Raw genomic sequence first — 17852 nt, forward strand, 5'->3', positions numbered from 1 at the left:
AAAAACGACTTGAGCTATATTAAGAACTATAACTCATAAGGTGGTTTTCAAAATACACATGGTCATTAAATTTACTTTTTGAAAAACAACGTTAACTGCATTGAAAATTGTGGCACATTAGATGATTTTCAAATATAAAATGTTAATTTGGTGTATTTTTTGAAAAAACAACGTTAGCTAGAGGGAAAATAATACTCATGAGGTGGTTTTTCAAATACATAGGTATGTATAATGTTTCTTGGGTGCATTTTCTAAAAAATTATGTTAGCTATACTGAAAATTGGAACTCATAAGGTAGTTTTTCATATAAGTGTACAATTGTACATAATGTTAAAAAAACAAATGAGTTGCAATTTTCCATCTAGCTAACGTTGTTTTTCAAAAAATACATCTAATGAACATATGTACACTTATTTGAAAAACCACCTTATTATTTTATAGAAAAATAGAAAATGCACCCAAGAAACATAATATACATACCTACCTATTTATTTGAAAAACCACCTCATGAGTATGATTTTCCCTCTAGCTAACGTTGTTTTTTCAAAAAATACACCAAAGTAACATTTTATATTTGAAAACCATCTAATGTGCGACAATTTCCAATGCAGTTAACGTTGTTTTTCAAAAAGTACATATGTTTTAATGACCATGACGTGTATTTTGAAAACCACCTTATGAGTTATAGTTCTCAATATAGCCAACGTCGTTTTTTAAAAGAAAATACACCTTAGGAACTTATACGTATTTGAAAAACCACATTATCAGTTGGGATTTTCCAGCTAGCTAACGTCGTTTCTCAAAAAATGTGCCGAATGAGCATGTATATTTGAAAAACCATCTCATGAGTTGAAATTTTCCATCTAGCTAACGTTGTTTTTCAAAAAATATGTCTAATGAACATATGTTCACGTATTTGAAAAACCACCTAATGAGTTCCAATTTTCAATATAGCTAACATTTTTTTTTTTTTGAAAATGCACCCAAGAAACATAATATGCATACCTATGTATTTGAAAAACCACCTAATGGGTATCATTTTCCAGCTAGTTAACATTGTTTTTTCAAAAAGTTCATCAAATTATCATTTTATATTTGAAAACCACCTAATGTGCCAGAATTTCCAATGCAATTAACGTTGTTTTTCAAAAAATACATTCAATGACCGTGTGTATTTTAAAAACCACCTTATTAGTTACAGTTTTCAATATAGCCAACGTTGTTTTTTTTTAAAAAATACACCTTAGGAACGTATACGTATTTGAAAAACCACCTTATCAGTTAGGATTTTCCAGCTAGCTAACGTCATTTCTCAGAAAATGTGCCAAATGAACATGTATGTTTAAAAACCATCTCATGAGTTGAAATTTTCCATCTAGCCAACGTTGTTTTTCAAAAAATATGTCTAATGAACGTATATGTTCACATATTTGAAAAACCACCTAATGAGTTCCAATTTTCAGTATAGCTGAAGCTAACATTATTTTTTAGAAAATGCACCCAAGAAACATAATAAACGTATGTATTTGAAAAACCACCTAATATAAGTATCGTTTTCCAGCTAGCTAACGTTGTTTTTTCAAAAAATACACCAAATTAACATTTTATATTTGAAAACAACCTAATGTGCCAGAATTTCCAATGCATTTAACGTTGTTTTTCAAAAAATACATTTACTGACCAACTTGTGTATTTTGAAAACCACCTTATGAGTTATAGTTCTCAATATAGCCAACGTCGTTTTTTAGAAAATACACCTTAAGAATGTATACGTATTTGAAAAACCACCTTATCAGTTGGGATTTCCAGCTAGCTAACGTCTTTCTCAAAAAATGCGCCAAATGAACATTTATATTTGAAAAACCATCTCATGAGTTGAAATTTTGCATCTAGCTAACCTTGTTTTCTCAAAGATACACCAAATTAATATTGTATATTGAAAACCACCTAATGAGTTACAATTTTCCATCTAGCTAACGTTGTTTTTCAAAAAATGCGCACACTTGCCATTTTTCCTCATCAATTTTATGGTTAATTTCAATCGGTTCTGTTTATTTAATTTTTTTTCAAGTAAAACTTTAATGTTTTCAAATTTTTTCTGAATTTTTCCTTTTTCTAGTTTCCTTTGAAAATATGTACACAAATATCTGATTCATTTGTCAAAATTGCAAAAAATCCTGATTTTTTCATGTTCTTTATCAAACTTGAAAAGTTTACATTATCTTTCTAATTGCTCTCTTTCTCTCTCACACACGTTTTTCAATTTTTGTTGAAAATATAAAATTTTTTGTCTGATTTCCCAATTTTTCATAAATTTTGATGTCAATTTTTTGGCTCAAATTGCGAAAAAAAAATATCCTGGCTTCAATATTCTGAAATAAATCACTATTTGAGACTCCTTCTTTTTTACAACATGTCAAGCATTTTGTTCGCATTCAACTACGATATTATTGGTTAGTGATATTAATTGCAGAAATAACTTACAAATTCGATTTATTGCAAATGAATATCTTTTTTACACAATTACAAAAATAAAATAAAAATAAAACGGTGCAAACATAATCAAAGCTCCTTCATAATTCATATTGTGTGCAAAATCCAACAAAGATCAAACTTTTATTTATTTTAAGGAAACAGAAAAATAATGTATATTTTGGAAAAAAATCCTCGCTGGTGATGACTTCAATGCTTCACTGAATCTGCATTTTCAATCATTTTTTTTTCTAGATGACACCTGTAAAAAAAAAGAAAGAAAGAAAGAAAAATGTAATTCATTGAAACTCTTAGTGTAGGTTTTCTCATTCAACGTAATATGTTTCTATGTAAAGTCACCCCCTCCGTATATGCTTCAAAATACTTGGAGGTGTCTAATCTGCAATATCATATGTGTTTATCAGAAAATCTACCTATGTAGGACGTATGTAGGTACAAGAATAAGGATTTAAAAAAAGAATACCCGAATTTTTAAAATAAAATTTTAGGTTTTAACCGGGGGGGGGGTATTTTCAAATTGTATTCAGTTGGAGTTGATTGTTTATTAAATTATTTGAGTAGTTGAAAAATATTTGTCTCTTTTATTTCAAAATTGAAATTTTGAAAATTGACCCATGTTTAAAATTTTTACTGTGTTGGTTTTTTAAATTTTTTTTTTTCAAATTCAGCAAGAGAGCCACTTCTGTAAATCAATTTTTAAAAAAAACCAGTGTCAATACCATTTTCCTCGTAAAACAGCATCCATTTAATAACAGCATCTATGTATTTCTCTTCTTGATACATTCTGGCGGCTTCATCGTTGTTGATATTATTTTCATCGTCTACGGCTTTCTTTAAATTCAAATCATTAGGTTTTCTCATGGCCAAAGGTAAAACACCGGCGATAACGTTCAATCCGAATAAATATGTATTTTTCATATCAGTTTTCAACTCGTCCAAAGTATACGTTTCTTCACATTTGAGAAATTTCAACCAATAAGTAAACGTATCGTGGTAAATTTCCAGTAAATCGTCACCTTTGTTTTCAAAAACTTGGAATTGAACGCTGGTTATGAACAAAGATAAAATATCTATGACCGGATTACACCATCGGCAATTTTGGAAATCGACCAATTTTACTCGTATTTTCATATCTTGTTTTTCTTTTTTAAACATAATATTACTAGACCAGTAGTCGCCATGGTTCAGTACATTTAAAGAATTCGATTTGGATCCGATTAAATCCAACGTGATATCCCATAAGTTATCTTTGAGCTGAAATAATTTCGAGTGTAAGTGTTTAATTTGAGGAGTTTGTTGTACAACTCGTAGAAGTCTTTGGTAACTAGACTGGATTAATTGAATATTTCCAGGACAATAGATACACTCTCGTTTAACTCGGTTTAATTCTTCAGGATGGGTTTCGTTTAATTTCAGCGAAAGTGCGTGAAACTTGGCTAAGATACGAAATGCTGCTGCAGTTTGTTCGAAATCTAACTGAGCTCGACGGTCGATTATTTCGTAACCAGATTCGCGAAGATCTTCGAATATTAAAATGCTCGAGTCTGTACTGAGGTAGCATCTGGGAGACAGACTGTCTTCGTTTTGGACCAATTTGTGCATTTCGGGTAGAATCGTCGTGTACATGTGGCATTCTTTTTCGTAGATTCCTGCGAAAAAATAACGAGATGGTTATTTTAATGCCTTTTTTGGGGTTATTTTTCATCGAGCATGGGTAATTGAAATCATATAAATCATTTAGGACTGCTTTGATTTAGCTTTGCCCTGTTCAAAAATAATTATTCTCGAGATATCTGCATCATGTTTATTGTTTATCGAATCAAAACGATTTCTTACCTACTCGTTTTAAAATACCATATAAGGGAGACAGGGAAGGTATTTTCATAAAAAAGGTTTTTTCAATAATTTTTCCATCCTTTTCGTAATTCACGCGTAATCTTGAAACTTCGCTGCTAACATTGTTACCTTCTCCGACTGCTTTTCGGTAGATTTTATAGTCTAGTAATTTGACGTTGTTTTTGTTTTTTTCAGCTTGAATGATGCTCTGAATGAAACCGTTGTCTATGAAATCCATGCTGTAAAAAAAAGAAGAAAGAACGAAAATCAGAAAAAATTACATACACAGATAAGTTATCATGTAAGTTAATGGGCATCAAGTTAAAATAATTTAAAAAATATACAGGGTGTTCCGGAAATCGTCTGCCAAAATTCAACTGTAGATAGTGCTCCTTGAACTGAACAAAGTTAGATCGAAAGAGCATGTAAAAATTTATCACTTACCAAAATTTCAAGTGCCAAAGTTCATTTTTCGATTTTTGGTGAATTTTTGAAAATCAAATTCAGGCCAAAAACGAAAAAAAATCAAAATTTTACTAAATGGACGCAGAAAGCTGAAATTTAGAATATTATCTATTTTCGACCTGCCAAATTTATTGGAAACTGTTTCAAACCGTTTTGAGCAGTTCTGGAGCCTCCAGCAGATTTTTGAAACTTGAAACTCCCACAAAATTTTATCAAATGGAGTCAGAAATCCGAAATTCATTCTGCAAAGGAATTTCAATAAGCTATGAAGTCAACTGCAGGTGGATTTTAAGTCATTTTGGAGCCTCCAGCGACTTTTTGAAAATTACTGGAGCCCTCAGCATTCTCGAAATTTGCATGAAATTTTACCGAACAAATTTGGAAATCCAAAATTAATTTTGCAATCAATTTCAGAACGTTATCAAGTTGACTTCAGGCGAGTTCAATCATTTTGAACCCTCCAGCGACTTTTTGAAAATTCCTGGAGTCTCCAGCAGATTTCTGAAACTTGAAATTTTCACAAAATTTTATCAATTGGAGTTGGAAAGCCGAAATTCATTCTTCAAACTAACTTTGATACGCTATGAAGTCGATTGGAGGTGGATTTCAAGTGATTTTGGAGCCTCCAGCGACTTTTTAAAAATTACTGGAACCCTCAGCATTCTCGAAATTTGCATAAAATTTTACCGAACAGATTTGGAAATCCAAAATTTACTTTGCAATCAATTTCAAAACGTTATCAAGTTGACTTCAGGCGGGTTCAAGTAATTTTGAACCCTCCAGCGACTTTTCGAAAATTCCTGGAGTCTCCAGCAGATTTCTGAAACTTGAAATTTTCACAACATTTATAAATGGAGTTGGAAAACCGAAATTCATTCTTCAAACTAACTTTGATACGCTATGAAGTCGATTGGAGGTGGATTTCAAGTGATTTTGGAGCCTCCAGCGACTTTTTGAAAATTCCTGGAGTCTCCAGCAGTTTTTTTGAAACTTGAAGTTTACGTAAAATTTTACCAAACAGAGTTGAAAATCCTCATAAATCTACTGGAGGCTCCAGTGATTTCCAAAAAGTCGCTGGAGGCTCCAAAACGACCTAAACCCACCAGCAGTCGACTCGATATGGTAGCGTATTGAAGTTGGTTTGGAGCATGAATTTCGGTGGAAATTTCAAGTTTAAATAATCTGCTGGAAACTCCAGGAATTTTTAAAAAGTCGCTGGAGGCTCCAAAATGACTTGAACTCACTTGAGATTGGAATGCGGCAAATATGCAGTTTTCAGTCGTTTTTTGGCAAAAATATGCATTTTTATGCATTTATGGTCGAAATATGTATTTCAAAAATATGCGCTATAAATTTTTACATATTATGGATTGAGAATTCATGAATCGTAAAGATAATTTGGATATGCGCTATCTACATAGTATAACGAGAGAAAATATGCATTTACATAAAAATCCTAGCCGTACTGATTAGGTAGTCATTAGTGAACTGATAATCTGATAATGTGTTATCAATTCATGAATACCCCCCCCCCCCCTCTGTTGTTTAACGAGACGTGTTTTAGGCATATTTAAAGTCCATTTAGGAGGTGATTTGAGCACAATTATGTGAAGAAATGATCATTCATAAAACTACTTAGCGAGAAAGTGGTCAAAAAGGATCGTCGTTTGAGAATAAGAACAAATAAAAATCGAAATTTTCATTCTCGAGCATTTGGAAATAGATTCTCACTTTCTCGAAAGTTGGATTTTTTAATAAAATTTCCGATTGAATAATTTTGAAAATTGAACAAGGATAAGTAAATATCCTTAAATTACCCTCGTCCCTACAACTCATCTATTATTGGGAGCAATTTGGGGGGAAAACAAGCGAGAGACGATAAAAGTAGGTTGGTGACACGCCACGTTTCATTTTCCACAGTCGTTTAGGTACCATTACTTTCGAGCTTTTTTTCATTATAGAAATCTTTATATTTACGTATTTTATTTTAGACCATTTCAGAATATACATACCTACTCACATTTATATAAAACTATTCAAATAATTTATGTACATTTTTCAGGTAAATAAAACTTACTTCAGAATATAAATGCTTTGTCGACAGAAACTTTCGATGCGATTCGGCTGCAAAAATCCAGCTTAATAACTGTAAATTTTAATATGCACGAATGAAAACGCACCTAATCAACAATCGAGCATATGTGTTATTAGGTAAGTTGGTTAACACTTTATTATTAATGAACGTGAATACTTACATAGGTAGAATATATATCTGACTGGGGAAAAAATCAGTGACCAGTGAGTTGGATAACGACGAGTACGAAAACCAAAGCGATAAACCAGTTCGTAAAATATGATGTATCTACTATCTACTCTACTCGTAATTGGTCAACAGAACACAACATTTTGTATTAAAGTTGGATTTTTTTTTACCCGTCGTAAATGGTATGAGTTTATGGAGGTGGATTATATGTACCTATAATTAAAAGTATAAGAGGGGAGGTGATGAAGAGTATAGTTTAGTTCACCTGATTTCAAGGACATGAAGATAATATAGAGAATCAATTATTTTCAAAAAGAGGTAGGTAGAGTTGGAGCTAATAGAGTGTCGGAACTAATTTATAATTTTTTTTTTAGAGAGGCTAATTTTCGTTTTAATAACCGTTGCTCGAGCTGTAAAAACTGATGAGCTTTCAGAGAGATTGCTTTAATGCCCAACATTTTGAAAAATGTGGACGTGTGTAAAAGACTGACCCCCCTGAGTTGCTTGGTTTTGTTTTTGAAGTTGAATTTTTTTTAAATCAGACTGAACGTCTTCGAAAACTTATTATTACGATTCGATAATCGATATTCGTATCACTTTTTTCAATGTTTGAACAAATTTTTCATTCCCTCTCTCCTTTTTTGGAAATCCTTTTTCTCGAAAACATGAACTATTGAAACTTGATATGAAAAGGTATAGAGGTACCTGAGAGCAATGCTTCTGAATTTTTTCTAAATTTTTTGACCTCAACTAGACCTTAGAATGCAGTTGTGTTTGATTTTTTACGTATTTCATCATCTGCTTCTCGATTCTTGAAACATTGCCCTTTAATTGAAGATAATTTCGATTGTAATGCATAATTGATAATTGAGAAGGGTAGAAAGAAATGGGCTCGCTTTGTTTCAAAATCGAGGTTTTCTTAAAGGTAACATCCTCAGGAACATTTTAAAGCAGCCTTGTCAAAAAAAATTTGGCTTCAATACAAAATGGCGGCCATTTTGTCTGACAGGTCATGCAGAAATCGCAGATTTTGCTTTCCAACATAGGACTCGCACGCAATTTTTTAAATCAGACAAAGCGATACCGAAAGAGCACGCCAAAATTAATCACCAGCCAAAATTTCAAGTGCCAAAGTGCATTTTTCGATTTTTGGCGAATTTCTGAAAATCAAAATTCAGTTCAAAAATGAGGAAAAAAATCAAAATTTTACCAAATTCACCTAGAAAGCTGAAATTTGAGTTACGCCCTATTTTTGACCTGCTAAATCGATTGGAAAAAGTTCCGAACCGTTTTGAGCAATTCTGGAGCCTCCAGCGGATTTTTGAAGCTCGAAATTCCCACAAAATTTCATCAAATGGAGTTGGAAATCTGAAGGTCGAACTTGAACGCGCTATTTAGTCGACTGCTGGTGAGTTGGAGTAATTTTGGAACTTCCAGAAACATTAAAAAAATTCTTGGAGACTCCAGTAGATTTTTGAAACTTGCAATTTCCCCGAAATTTATCAAATATGGAGTTAGAAATCCGAAATACATTTTGTGAACTGATTTCAATACGCTATGAAGTGACTGCAGGTAGATTTCAAGTCGTTTTGGAGCCTCCAGCGACATTTTGACAATTACTGGAGCCTCCAGTAAATTTTTCAAACTTATGAGCTTCGGCTTTCAGACTGCATTTGATGTAATTTTCACAAAATTTCAAGTTTCAAAAATCTACTGGAGGCTCCAAGAATTTTCAGAAAGTCGCTGGAGGCTCCAAAATAACTTAAACCCACCAACAGTCGACTTAATAGTGTGTTCAAGTTGGAGTTCAGCGTAAATTTCGAATTTCCAATTTAATTTGATGAAATTTTGTGGAAATTTCAAGTTTAAAAATCTGCTGGAGGCTCCAGAACTTCTTAAAACGGTTTGAAACCGTTTCCGATTAATTTTTCTGGTCGGAGATAGGGTATATCCTAAATTTCAGCTTTCTTGGTCAATTTGGTAAAATTTTGATTTTTTCTCATTTTTTTCTTTAGGTAATATGTTTTTTAAAAATTCACCACGAAGGTACTTACGAATAAAACTTACCCACAAAATACCCTTCAATTTGCTTACACAACCAGTCGACCTTTTTAAAATCTAGCTTCTTTTTTAACACCCAATTATTATAGTTACTGAATAATGTAAAAAATCAAAATGACTTGCAATTCATTTATGAGGGCAAGTTTTTGAAAATTGTTCGTTGCATCATCAAAATGAACACGAACTTGATAGTTTTTATTGGCGTTATTCGCGAATGACATTCGCGAAAAAAAATCAGACTCTGCTCAATATATCAATATATACGTAGGTATAATTTATGTAAAAGGTAGATACTCGTGTTTATTGCTGCAAAAAAAAAAAAAATGATAAAATAAAAAACATCCTCGAATGTTATGTAAGTATCCCGCAATAAAAGTTGAAGTGCGTTCAAATATATATAATATAAAAAAAAAACATTTTACGAAATTGCTTCATTGATCTCTGCAAGTAAAACTGGTTTTTAAATGTTCTATGTAAATACCTGTCACTCGACGCATACCTAATTGATTCGATCATGAGAAGTCATAAATATAGGTATAGATAACCTATCTAGGTGGAGGTACGTACTGCATAGGTTCTGTATTCATTAATTGAGCAGTTATTAATTTTTTTACATTCTCAATGTACTTGTAATCTCATTGTGTATGAATATAAAACATGCAAAAAATTGACGAATTTGATCCAAATTTGGTGTTTTTTGATGTACGATATCGTACCTACTACTTACTGGAAAATGAAAATTTTTCATCAAAATTGACTATTTCATGGAGGATAAATTCTGAAAAAATCAGTTTTTTCTCTTTTTTTAAAGCTTTTGGTATATTTAAAAAATTCTGAAAAAATATATTTTGTGCATCGATGCTTTTGAAAAGCTAAAAATACGTTTTTTGCTGAGAAGATTGGTTTGAAAAAATTTTCAATCATTTGTAAAAATCTACCAAAGATAGAAATTTTTTTAAAAATTGTAATTCGCTGATTTTGGAGAGTAGGGGTGAGGTAATGATCTAGAAATTTTATCACTAGAATTTCAGAGACCAAAAATAATAACTTTCAGTGACTAATTTCAAAAAATCCAAGGACAGAGTTATTTCACTCATTTTACCCTACGTGTAGTTGCCTTTTTTATTTATTAAAAAATTTTAAATGGGAATTTTGTAGAAAAATTTAACCAAAAATGAAACAAAGAATAAATAATCGATTACGAGGAACAGTGATTTCTTTTTTTTCTCGTATCATTATGCAAATAAATAACAACAATATGGTATGTAGGTAACAATGGCACACATCGGAGAGTCTAAAAATATCCATCTACTGGAACACTGTCTAAGAAATCAAATTCGGATTTCAGGAATTCCTGCTTCATTTTCAGTTCACCATTTCTTATATGCAAGTAATTCATCGTGGACGATTCTTCTACCGGATTCCAAACTGTTCTGTCTTGATAATTCGGATCCCTGAAATGTACATATATTTTAGCATTAAATTTCCTCCTATGTTTTCATAATAATTTTACAGTTTGAAAAAATTATTCGTAAATTGCGTCATAGGCACCCTGTTGCGGCGAAATTCGTCCATAAATCCAGCATTTGTTCGGAAACTGTCAAGTCAACTCCTTCGGTGACTGGGGTTATCTCAGAAGACCAGTTATAAAAACTTATAAGTTCATCTCCGTGAACAATACCAAGGTCTGCAAGTACATATTTTATATATGATGAATTTTTGATTTAACATCACCAAAATATTTACAATTTATGTAGACCTGATTTCAAATGATTATCAAAAATTATACTCACCTATGTCGAGTTTAGTATTTGCGTACATATTTGCGAATGATTCTTTATTTCTATGATCGTAATAGTAAACGTATTTCGGACCTTTGTATAATTTCACACTTTCTCTGATCCCGGTTGCGTAAATCAACGTGGTAAACATCTGATTGCGATGAATACAGAATGGAAATTATTACTTATCTAATAATGGTTATTTTTTTGAAAAATTTATCGCATACCTACCTTTGAGAATCCGTGAATATTCTCGCTGATTTTTTTGTCACCGAAATAATGCGTTTTATACATTTCCGTTACGTTATCGAGTTGTTCAGCACTGACGTGGTGTATGTATCGAAAAAGTTCCGGAAAATGTTTTCTGTAGTTGGTATCGAAATCATGAGATAATGATTCTTTCCAAGATGGATCGTAGTAAACAACTGTTGGAAAAAATCAGAATTCATTATTTCAGCTAAGTACAGAAAATTTGTTCTGAGATTATTTTTTTCAAGTGGGTAGGTCTAAGTACATACATATAAATGCCTTCTAAAAGTAAATTTTTGGAGTTACCCCAGTAAAAATAACCAAAGGACAGTTCTGAAAGGGATTTTGAAGAAAATTGAAGCCACACAGGAGTCTCAATTCATAAATTGATCAAAAATATTCACTAAACATAATCGAGAGATGGTCCAATAAGCACATACAAATGCTCAAGTTCATTTTTGTCCGTTCCAAAACAATTTGGAATTTGTTGGAAAAAATTGAAAACACTTTGCAGGCTTTAAAATCACCAGAAACTGAGTGTCTTTGGAAGTGTGAGGGAGAGAGGTTGAGATAAAGTAATTGAGAGACTGGTTTAGAAAGCACCAATGCCAGACTTGAGCTCTTCAATTTATCCTCAGCTCTTTCCAGCTATAAAATAGTGGATTTTAGCACATTTTTAACGATTTTTCATCACCCCTAGATGCTCTTTACAAAGATCACCAACAATTTTTCAAATTGATAAAAAAATTACTTACACGACGCCAACATGCCACCGTCATCGGTATTCATGCCCATTATCCAAGGAATATCTGATTTTCGTTCCAGTAATTTTCTTGGGTCGTCGACAAGGAATGCTCCAGGAGCTTTTTCAGTTTCAATAACCGGGCCCCAAGGAAAAGCAGGCATTATTACTCCAATGCTCTGGAATATTATCCTCGCATGTTAGTTTGACATATAACAATAGGAATAATTGCACCCTCCCTCCTCTGGGACAATGTTTTTTTTAAGGGAACGTCCTACGGAACATTTTAAAGCAAACTTGGCAAAAAAAAAAAAAGGTTGTCTTTGCTAACAAAATGGCGACCATGATGATTGACACTGGACTCCCACGAAATTTTTTGCATTGGACAAAGCTAGATCGAAAGAGCATGCAAAAATTTATCACCAGCCAAAATTTCAAGTGCCAACGTGCATTTTTCGATTTTTGGCGAATTTTTTATAAATTAAATTTTAAGCTAAAAATGAGGGGAAAAAATCAAAATTTTACCTTATTGACCTATAAAGTTAAAATTTAGGACACACCCTATTTTCGACCTGTCAAATCGATTGGAAACAGTTTTAAACCGTTTCGAGCAGTTCTGGAGCCTCCAGAAGATTTCTGAAACGGGAAAATTTCTGCAAAATTTTATCAAACGAAGTTGGAAATTCGAAATGGACGCTGCACTCTGACTTAAACATGTTAGGCCTATTAATTGAATTGCTGATCGGTTCAAGTCATTTTGGAGCCTCCAGCAACTATTTGAAAATTCCTGCAGTCTCCAGCAGATTTTTGAAACTTGAAATTTTCACGATATTTCATCAAATGGAGTTGGGAAATCAACTTAAAAACGCTTTTAAGGCGATCTCTGGCAAGTTTAGGCCATTTTGGTGCATTCAGCAACTTTTTGAAAATTCTTGGAGCCTCCGGTAGATTTTTAAAACTTGAAATTTCCACAACATTTCATTAAATGAAATTGAAAATCCGAAATTCACGCTGCACTCCAAGTTAAATACGCTGTCAAGTTGACTGCTGGTAGATTTAGTCTCGTTTTGGAGCCTCCAGCCAATTTTTGACAATTACTGGAGTCTCCAGCTTAAATTTTTCAAACTTGGAATTTCTACAAAATTTTATCAACTAAAGTTAATTCGTAAGATTTTGTGGCATTTTTTGACAAATTTAAGTTTCTAAAAATCCGCTGGAGCCTCCAAAGCGGATTGAAACTGCCTTCAATCAATCTCGGAATTAATGTAAAGAATCGGGTGTTGACTGAATTTTATCGTTCTACCTCAAAAGGAGACAGAGGGGTCATTTTTTCAAACGTTTAAAGTAGTAGATACGAAATCGATGGGCAAAAATATGTTACACCACATTTGGAAAAAAAACGAGTACCTTATGGGCCATGAAGGTCCAAAAAGTAGCTGGATGAAGGTTGAAACGACTTGAAAATCCACTTGAAGTCGACTTTTACCATATTGAAAGTAGTTTGCAGAGTGAATTTTGGCTTTATAACTCCCTTTGATGAAATTTTGTGGAAATTTCAAGTTTCAAAAATTTGCTGGAGGCTCCAGAAATGTTCAAAACGGTTTGAAACCGTTTCCAATCGGTTTGACAGCTCGAAAAAGAGCATATCTCAAATTTCAACTTTCTAGGTCAATTTGGTAAAATTTTGATTTTTTCCACATTTTTGCCCCTTCAAAAATATGGGGATGAATTTTTGTCTGCTCTATCGATATAGCTTTGTCTGGTTTAAACAATTTCGTGTCGAATACTGGAAATCAAAATCTACGATTTCGACTGACCTGTCAATTAAAATGCCCGCCATTTTGTTATTGAAACCAACTTTTTTTGGGGGAGATTGATTTTAAAATGATCCTTAGGATGTCCCCTTTAAGAAAAAAGTTGTCCCAAAGGGTTGAAGGAGAAGGGGGTGTGGACGACTATACATATTATTGTCATTCTAAAATAGTCCGGCATATGACAATAGGAGTGATTCCACCCCCCCCCCCTCCGCCGATCCTCCGGGACAACTTTTTTCTTAAAGGGAACGTCCTAAGGAACATTTTAAAGCAAACTTGCCAAAAAAAAAGTTGGCCTTACTTACAAAAATGGCGGCCATTTTGATTGACAGGTCAGCCGAAATCGCAGATTTTGCGTTTTTACATAGGACTTGCACGAACTTTTTCAAACTTTACAAAGGTAGATCGAAAGATCATGCAAAAATTTATCACCTGTCAAAATTTCAAGTGCTAAAGTGCGTTTTTCGATTTTTGGTGAATTTTTGAGGGAAAAAATCAAAATTTTACCAAATAGACCAAGAAAGCTGAAATTTGGGATATAGCTATTTTCGACATGGCAAATCGATTGGAAACGGTTTCAAACAGTTTTGAGCAGTTCTAGAGCCTCCAGCAGATTTTTGAAACTCGAAATTCCCACAAAATTCCATCAAATTGGAGTTGTAAAGCTAAAATTTATTCTAGAAACTAATTTCAATACGCTACGAAGTACTGTAGGCGAATTTCAAGTCGTTTTGGAGCCTCCAGCGACTTTTTGAAAATTCCTGAAACCTCCAGCAGATTTTTGAAACTTTAAATTTTTACAAAATTTCATCAAATGGAGAAGGAAAGCTAAAATTTACTCTACACTCCAATTTTAACACCCTCTGAAGACGACTTCAGGTGGGTTCAAGTCATTTTAGGGCCTCCAGCGACTTTTTTGAAAATTACTGGAGCCTCCAGTATAGATTTATGAAACTTGAAATTTCCCCAACATTAATTTATCAAATGGAGTTGGCAAGCTGAAATTCACTTCGCAGACTACATGGTGGTTTCAAATGGTTTTGAAGCTTCCAGCTACTTTTAGGAAATTTCAATTTTCCAAAAAAACGTCATACATTTTTTCAAAAAGTTGCCGGAGGCTCCAAAACGACTTGAAATTCACCAGCAGTCAACTTCGTAACGTATTGAAATTAGTTTGTAGAATGAATTTCGACTCTCCATCTTAGTTTGATGATATTATGGGGAATTTTCAAGTTTCAAAAATTTACTGGAGGCTCCAGTAATTTTCAAAAAAGTCGTTGGAGGCCCTAAAATGACTTGAACCCATCTGAAGTTGTTTTCAGAGTGTGTTAAAATTGGAGTGTAGAGTAAATTTCAGATTTCCATCTCCATTTCATGAAATTTTGTGAAAATTTAAAGTTTCAAAAATCTGCTGGAGGCTTCAGGAATTTTCAAAAAGTCGCTGGAGGATCCAAAACGACTTAAAATTCACCTACGGTACTTCGTAGCGTATTGAAATTAGTTTTTAGAATAAATTTTTGCTTTACAACTCCAATTTTCGAGTTTCGAAACTCTGCTGGAGGCTCCAGAACTGCTCAAAACTGGTTGAAACCGTTTCCAATCGATTTGGCATGTCGAAAATAGGGTATATCCCTTTCAGCTTTCTGGGTCAATTTGGTAAAATTTTGATTTTTTTCCCTCATTTTTGGCCTAAATTCGATTTTTAAAAATTCACCAAAAATCGAAAAACGCACTTTAGCACTTTAAATTTTGACAGGTGATGAATTTTTGCATGATCTTTCGATCTACCTTTGTGAAGTTTGAAAAAGTTCGTGCAAGTCCTATGATATGGATTTTATTTTTGGTTGTATCGATTTTGAAACTCCATCATGAGGCATTCTGCATTAAATTGTGCCTCTCCGTCTGGATGCCATTTCGAGATTGTTTAATAGAGAGTATTAACCCTCGTCATTGTCTATTTTCAACACATACTTTACTTACGTAAGTTTCAATATACTTTGCCAACTCTTCAGCTGGAATATTCCTCAAGCAGCTTAAAAGTTTTCCTGTAGCCTTTATGTCGTCTCCATCGCAACCAACCGATGATGCAAGTCTCCACGCATTTAATCTAGGTACACCAGGTTTCTCCATATCGAAAGGGTGTCCGCTTTGAGTTATGATGCCATGAAACAGACCTATTGATAATATTATTCATTCATTAATTTCAAGCTAATCTTGTAGGTGCTTGATTTATCTATCTAATAAGGTATACTATATAAATTAACTATAATCGTAACCGTTGGCCAGAGGTGATATCAGCGTTAATGATGCGCTAATTGCCCCTGAACTGCCTCCAAATAAAGTTACTCTATTTCTATCGCCGCCGAAATCATCGATATATTTTTGAACCCATTGAAGAACCGCTATTCCATCTTTCAAGCCATAGTTTCCCGGTATTATTTCATCTTCGGTGCTCAAAAAACCTGTAAAAACCAGTTACCTCAATTATAAGTCATGTTTTTTTTTTTTTCATATCAATCCCTAGTAGCGATGGTCTCATTTTTCAATACCGAACATTCCTAATCTGTAATGATAAGTTATTATTATGACGTCTCTGTCCATGAAATAATGAGCTCCATATCGATCTGATTGAGCATTGCAGCAGGTAAAATGTCCACCATAAATGTAAACCATAACAGGCAATAATGTATCATTTGTTATCTGGAAAATATAAATGGTACTCATTATCACTCAATAAAGCTTGGGTCGTTAGGTCGGATACATTTTTAAAAAAGGTACAATGAAGAGTTACTTTTGGCGTGTACACATTTAAATAGAGACAATCTTCGTGGCCAGATACGTGACCAAACAGTTGATTGATACAAATGGGCGATTCGACTGTAGCATCTTTTACACCTTGCCACGATTTCGCCGGAACTGGATCCTGGTTTAAAGAAAATCATTCCAAATTTTCATTTTTTTTTTTTTTTTTTGTTTTCTAATTTGAAACATTTGCAAGCACATAAAAACGTAGTACATAATTACTTTTTTCCACTAAAATTAATCATTAAATGACGAAATTTTACCTGAAATCGTAACTCTCCTACAGGAGGTTCAGCGTAAGGAATACTTTGAAACGAATAAAAAGGTCGGCCATTTCTGCTTTGGGAAATGAACCCTTTCAAGGACCCTTGCTTCGTGTGAATTACCACACAATTGATGAAAGTCACAAAAAACGCCGATAAATTTAAGAAAAATAAAATATTCGAAGTCATGACCGTGTATCTATTAATTATTAATCAATTGGTGCGTAACTTATTCAAAAATGTACCACGTAAAAATTTAGAAGCAAAGCTGCATTCCACGTAAACAAATTTTTCCAATTGAATTTTTTTCTTAAATCACTGCACTTGCATTTCTATTCGCCGACATTTACACGGATTCACTTTTCAGTATATCTGCATAAATTACGAACACTTCACGTTTGGCAGCTGGTTATCGTCTGATTCATGAAAGAGTTATCTAAGTAATCTTGTGCAAACTGCCCATACCTCAGCGAGTTGTCGTCGGAAGTGATTAACCTAGGTTAATGTGTACTGGACTGGTTTGTTGGCTCAGTACCAGTTATACGCCCGAGGATCGCGTATAATGAATAATTTTTTTTTACGACTAGAATAGTTGCACACCCCCTGCCCGCTACGCCACAGTACCAAATTTGAGCATTTGCAGTTGATTTTTCGCGAATTTTTGAAAATGACAGGAAAAATTTGTTGGTATGTGTAGGTATTAATATTTTTTGCAAAAAGGGAGTAAATCTTGAAATGAAAATATGAATTTTGGTTTGGGTGATAAAATCAACTTTCCAAGTCAATTGCAACAATTTTCTAGCTTATCTGGAGTCTGCTGCAAAAGTTCGTTGGGCCAAAAATGGAAAAAATCAAAATGTTGCCGAATTAACTTAGGAAACAAAAAGTTGTGGTTTTACCCTATTTTAAACCCCCTGAATCGATAGGAAACACTTTTGAACCGTTTTGAGTAGTTCTGAAGCGTCCAGCAGGATTTTGAGAATTGAAATTTTCACAAAATTTTACCCAATGAAGTTGGAAAGCTGAAAATTACTTTACACTTTAATTGCAACATGCTGAGTCGATTGGATGTAATTTCAAGCC

At 33.3% G+C, this 17852-nt stretch overlaps 2 protein-coding genes across 5 annotated transcripts; both read right to left on the minus strand.

Annotated features, from left to right (window-relative positions):
* Nucleotides 1-2476: 2476 nt before the first annotated feature.
* Nucleotides 2477-7214, minus strand: LOC135837869 (uncharacterized). Of its 3 annotated transcripts, none has more exons than XM_065353292.1 (5): nucleotides 7050-7214; nucleotides 6872-6940; nucleotides 4330-4568; nucleotides 3213-4142; nucleotides 2477-2734 (listed from the first exon to the last, which is right to left on the minus strand). In XM_065353292.1, the coding sequence occupies exons 3-5, from the start codon at nucleotides 4565-4567 to the stop codon at nucleotides 2724-2726; spliced, it is 1179 nt and encodes a 392-aa protein (XP_065209364.1). In that variant the 5' UTR covers nucleotide 4568; nucleotides 6872-6940; nucleotides 7050-7214; the 3' UTR covers nucleotides 2477-2723. The 3 variants fall into 3 exon arrangements, with proteins under 3 accessions (XP_065209364.1, XP_065209361.1, XP_065209362.1); XM_065353289.1 differs by having other exon boundaries at nucleotides 6872-6974; XM_065353290.1 differs by lacking the exon at nucleotides 7050-7214 and having other exon boundaries at nucleotides 6872-7042.
* Nucleotides 7215-10316: 3102 nt separating this feature from the next.
* Nucleotides 10317-17240, minus strand: LOC135837851 (juvenile hormone esterase-like). Of its 2 annotated transcripts, none has more exons than XM_065353262.1 (10): nucleotides 16770-17240; nucleotides 16496-16627; nucleotides 16254-16404; nucleotides 15969-16166; nucleotides 15685-15878; nucleotides 11904-12069; nucleotides 11131-11324; nucleotides 10912-11050; nucleotides 10670-10805; nucleotides 10317-10572 (listed from the first exon to the last, which is right to left on the minus strand). In XM_065353262.1, the coding sequence occupies exons 1-10, from the start codon at nucleotides 16956-16958 to the stop codon at nucleotides 10413-10415; spliced, it is 1659 nt and encodes a 552-aa protein (XP_065209334.1). In that variant the 5' UTR covers nucleotides 16959-17240; the 3' UTR covers nucleotides 10317-10412. The 2 variants fall into 2 exon arrangements, with proteins under 2 accessions (XP_065209334.1, XP_065209335.1); XM_065353263.1 differs by having other exon boundaries at nucleotides 15981-16166; nucleotides 16770-17238.
* Between the last annotated feature and the right edge of the window lie 612 nt (nucleotides 17241-17852).

This window comes from Planococcus citri, chromosome 2, assembly GCF_950023065.1.
Source record: "Planococcus citri chromosome 2, ihPlaCitr1.1, whole genome shotgun sequence".
Classification (NCBI taxonomy): domain Eukaryota; kingdom Metazoa; phylum Arthropoda; class Insecta; order Hemiptera; family Pseudococcidae; genus Planococcus; species Planococcus citri.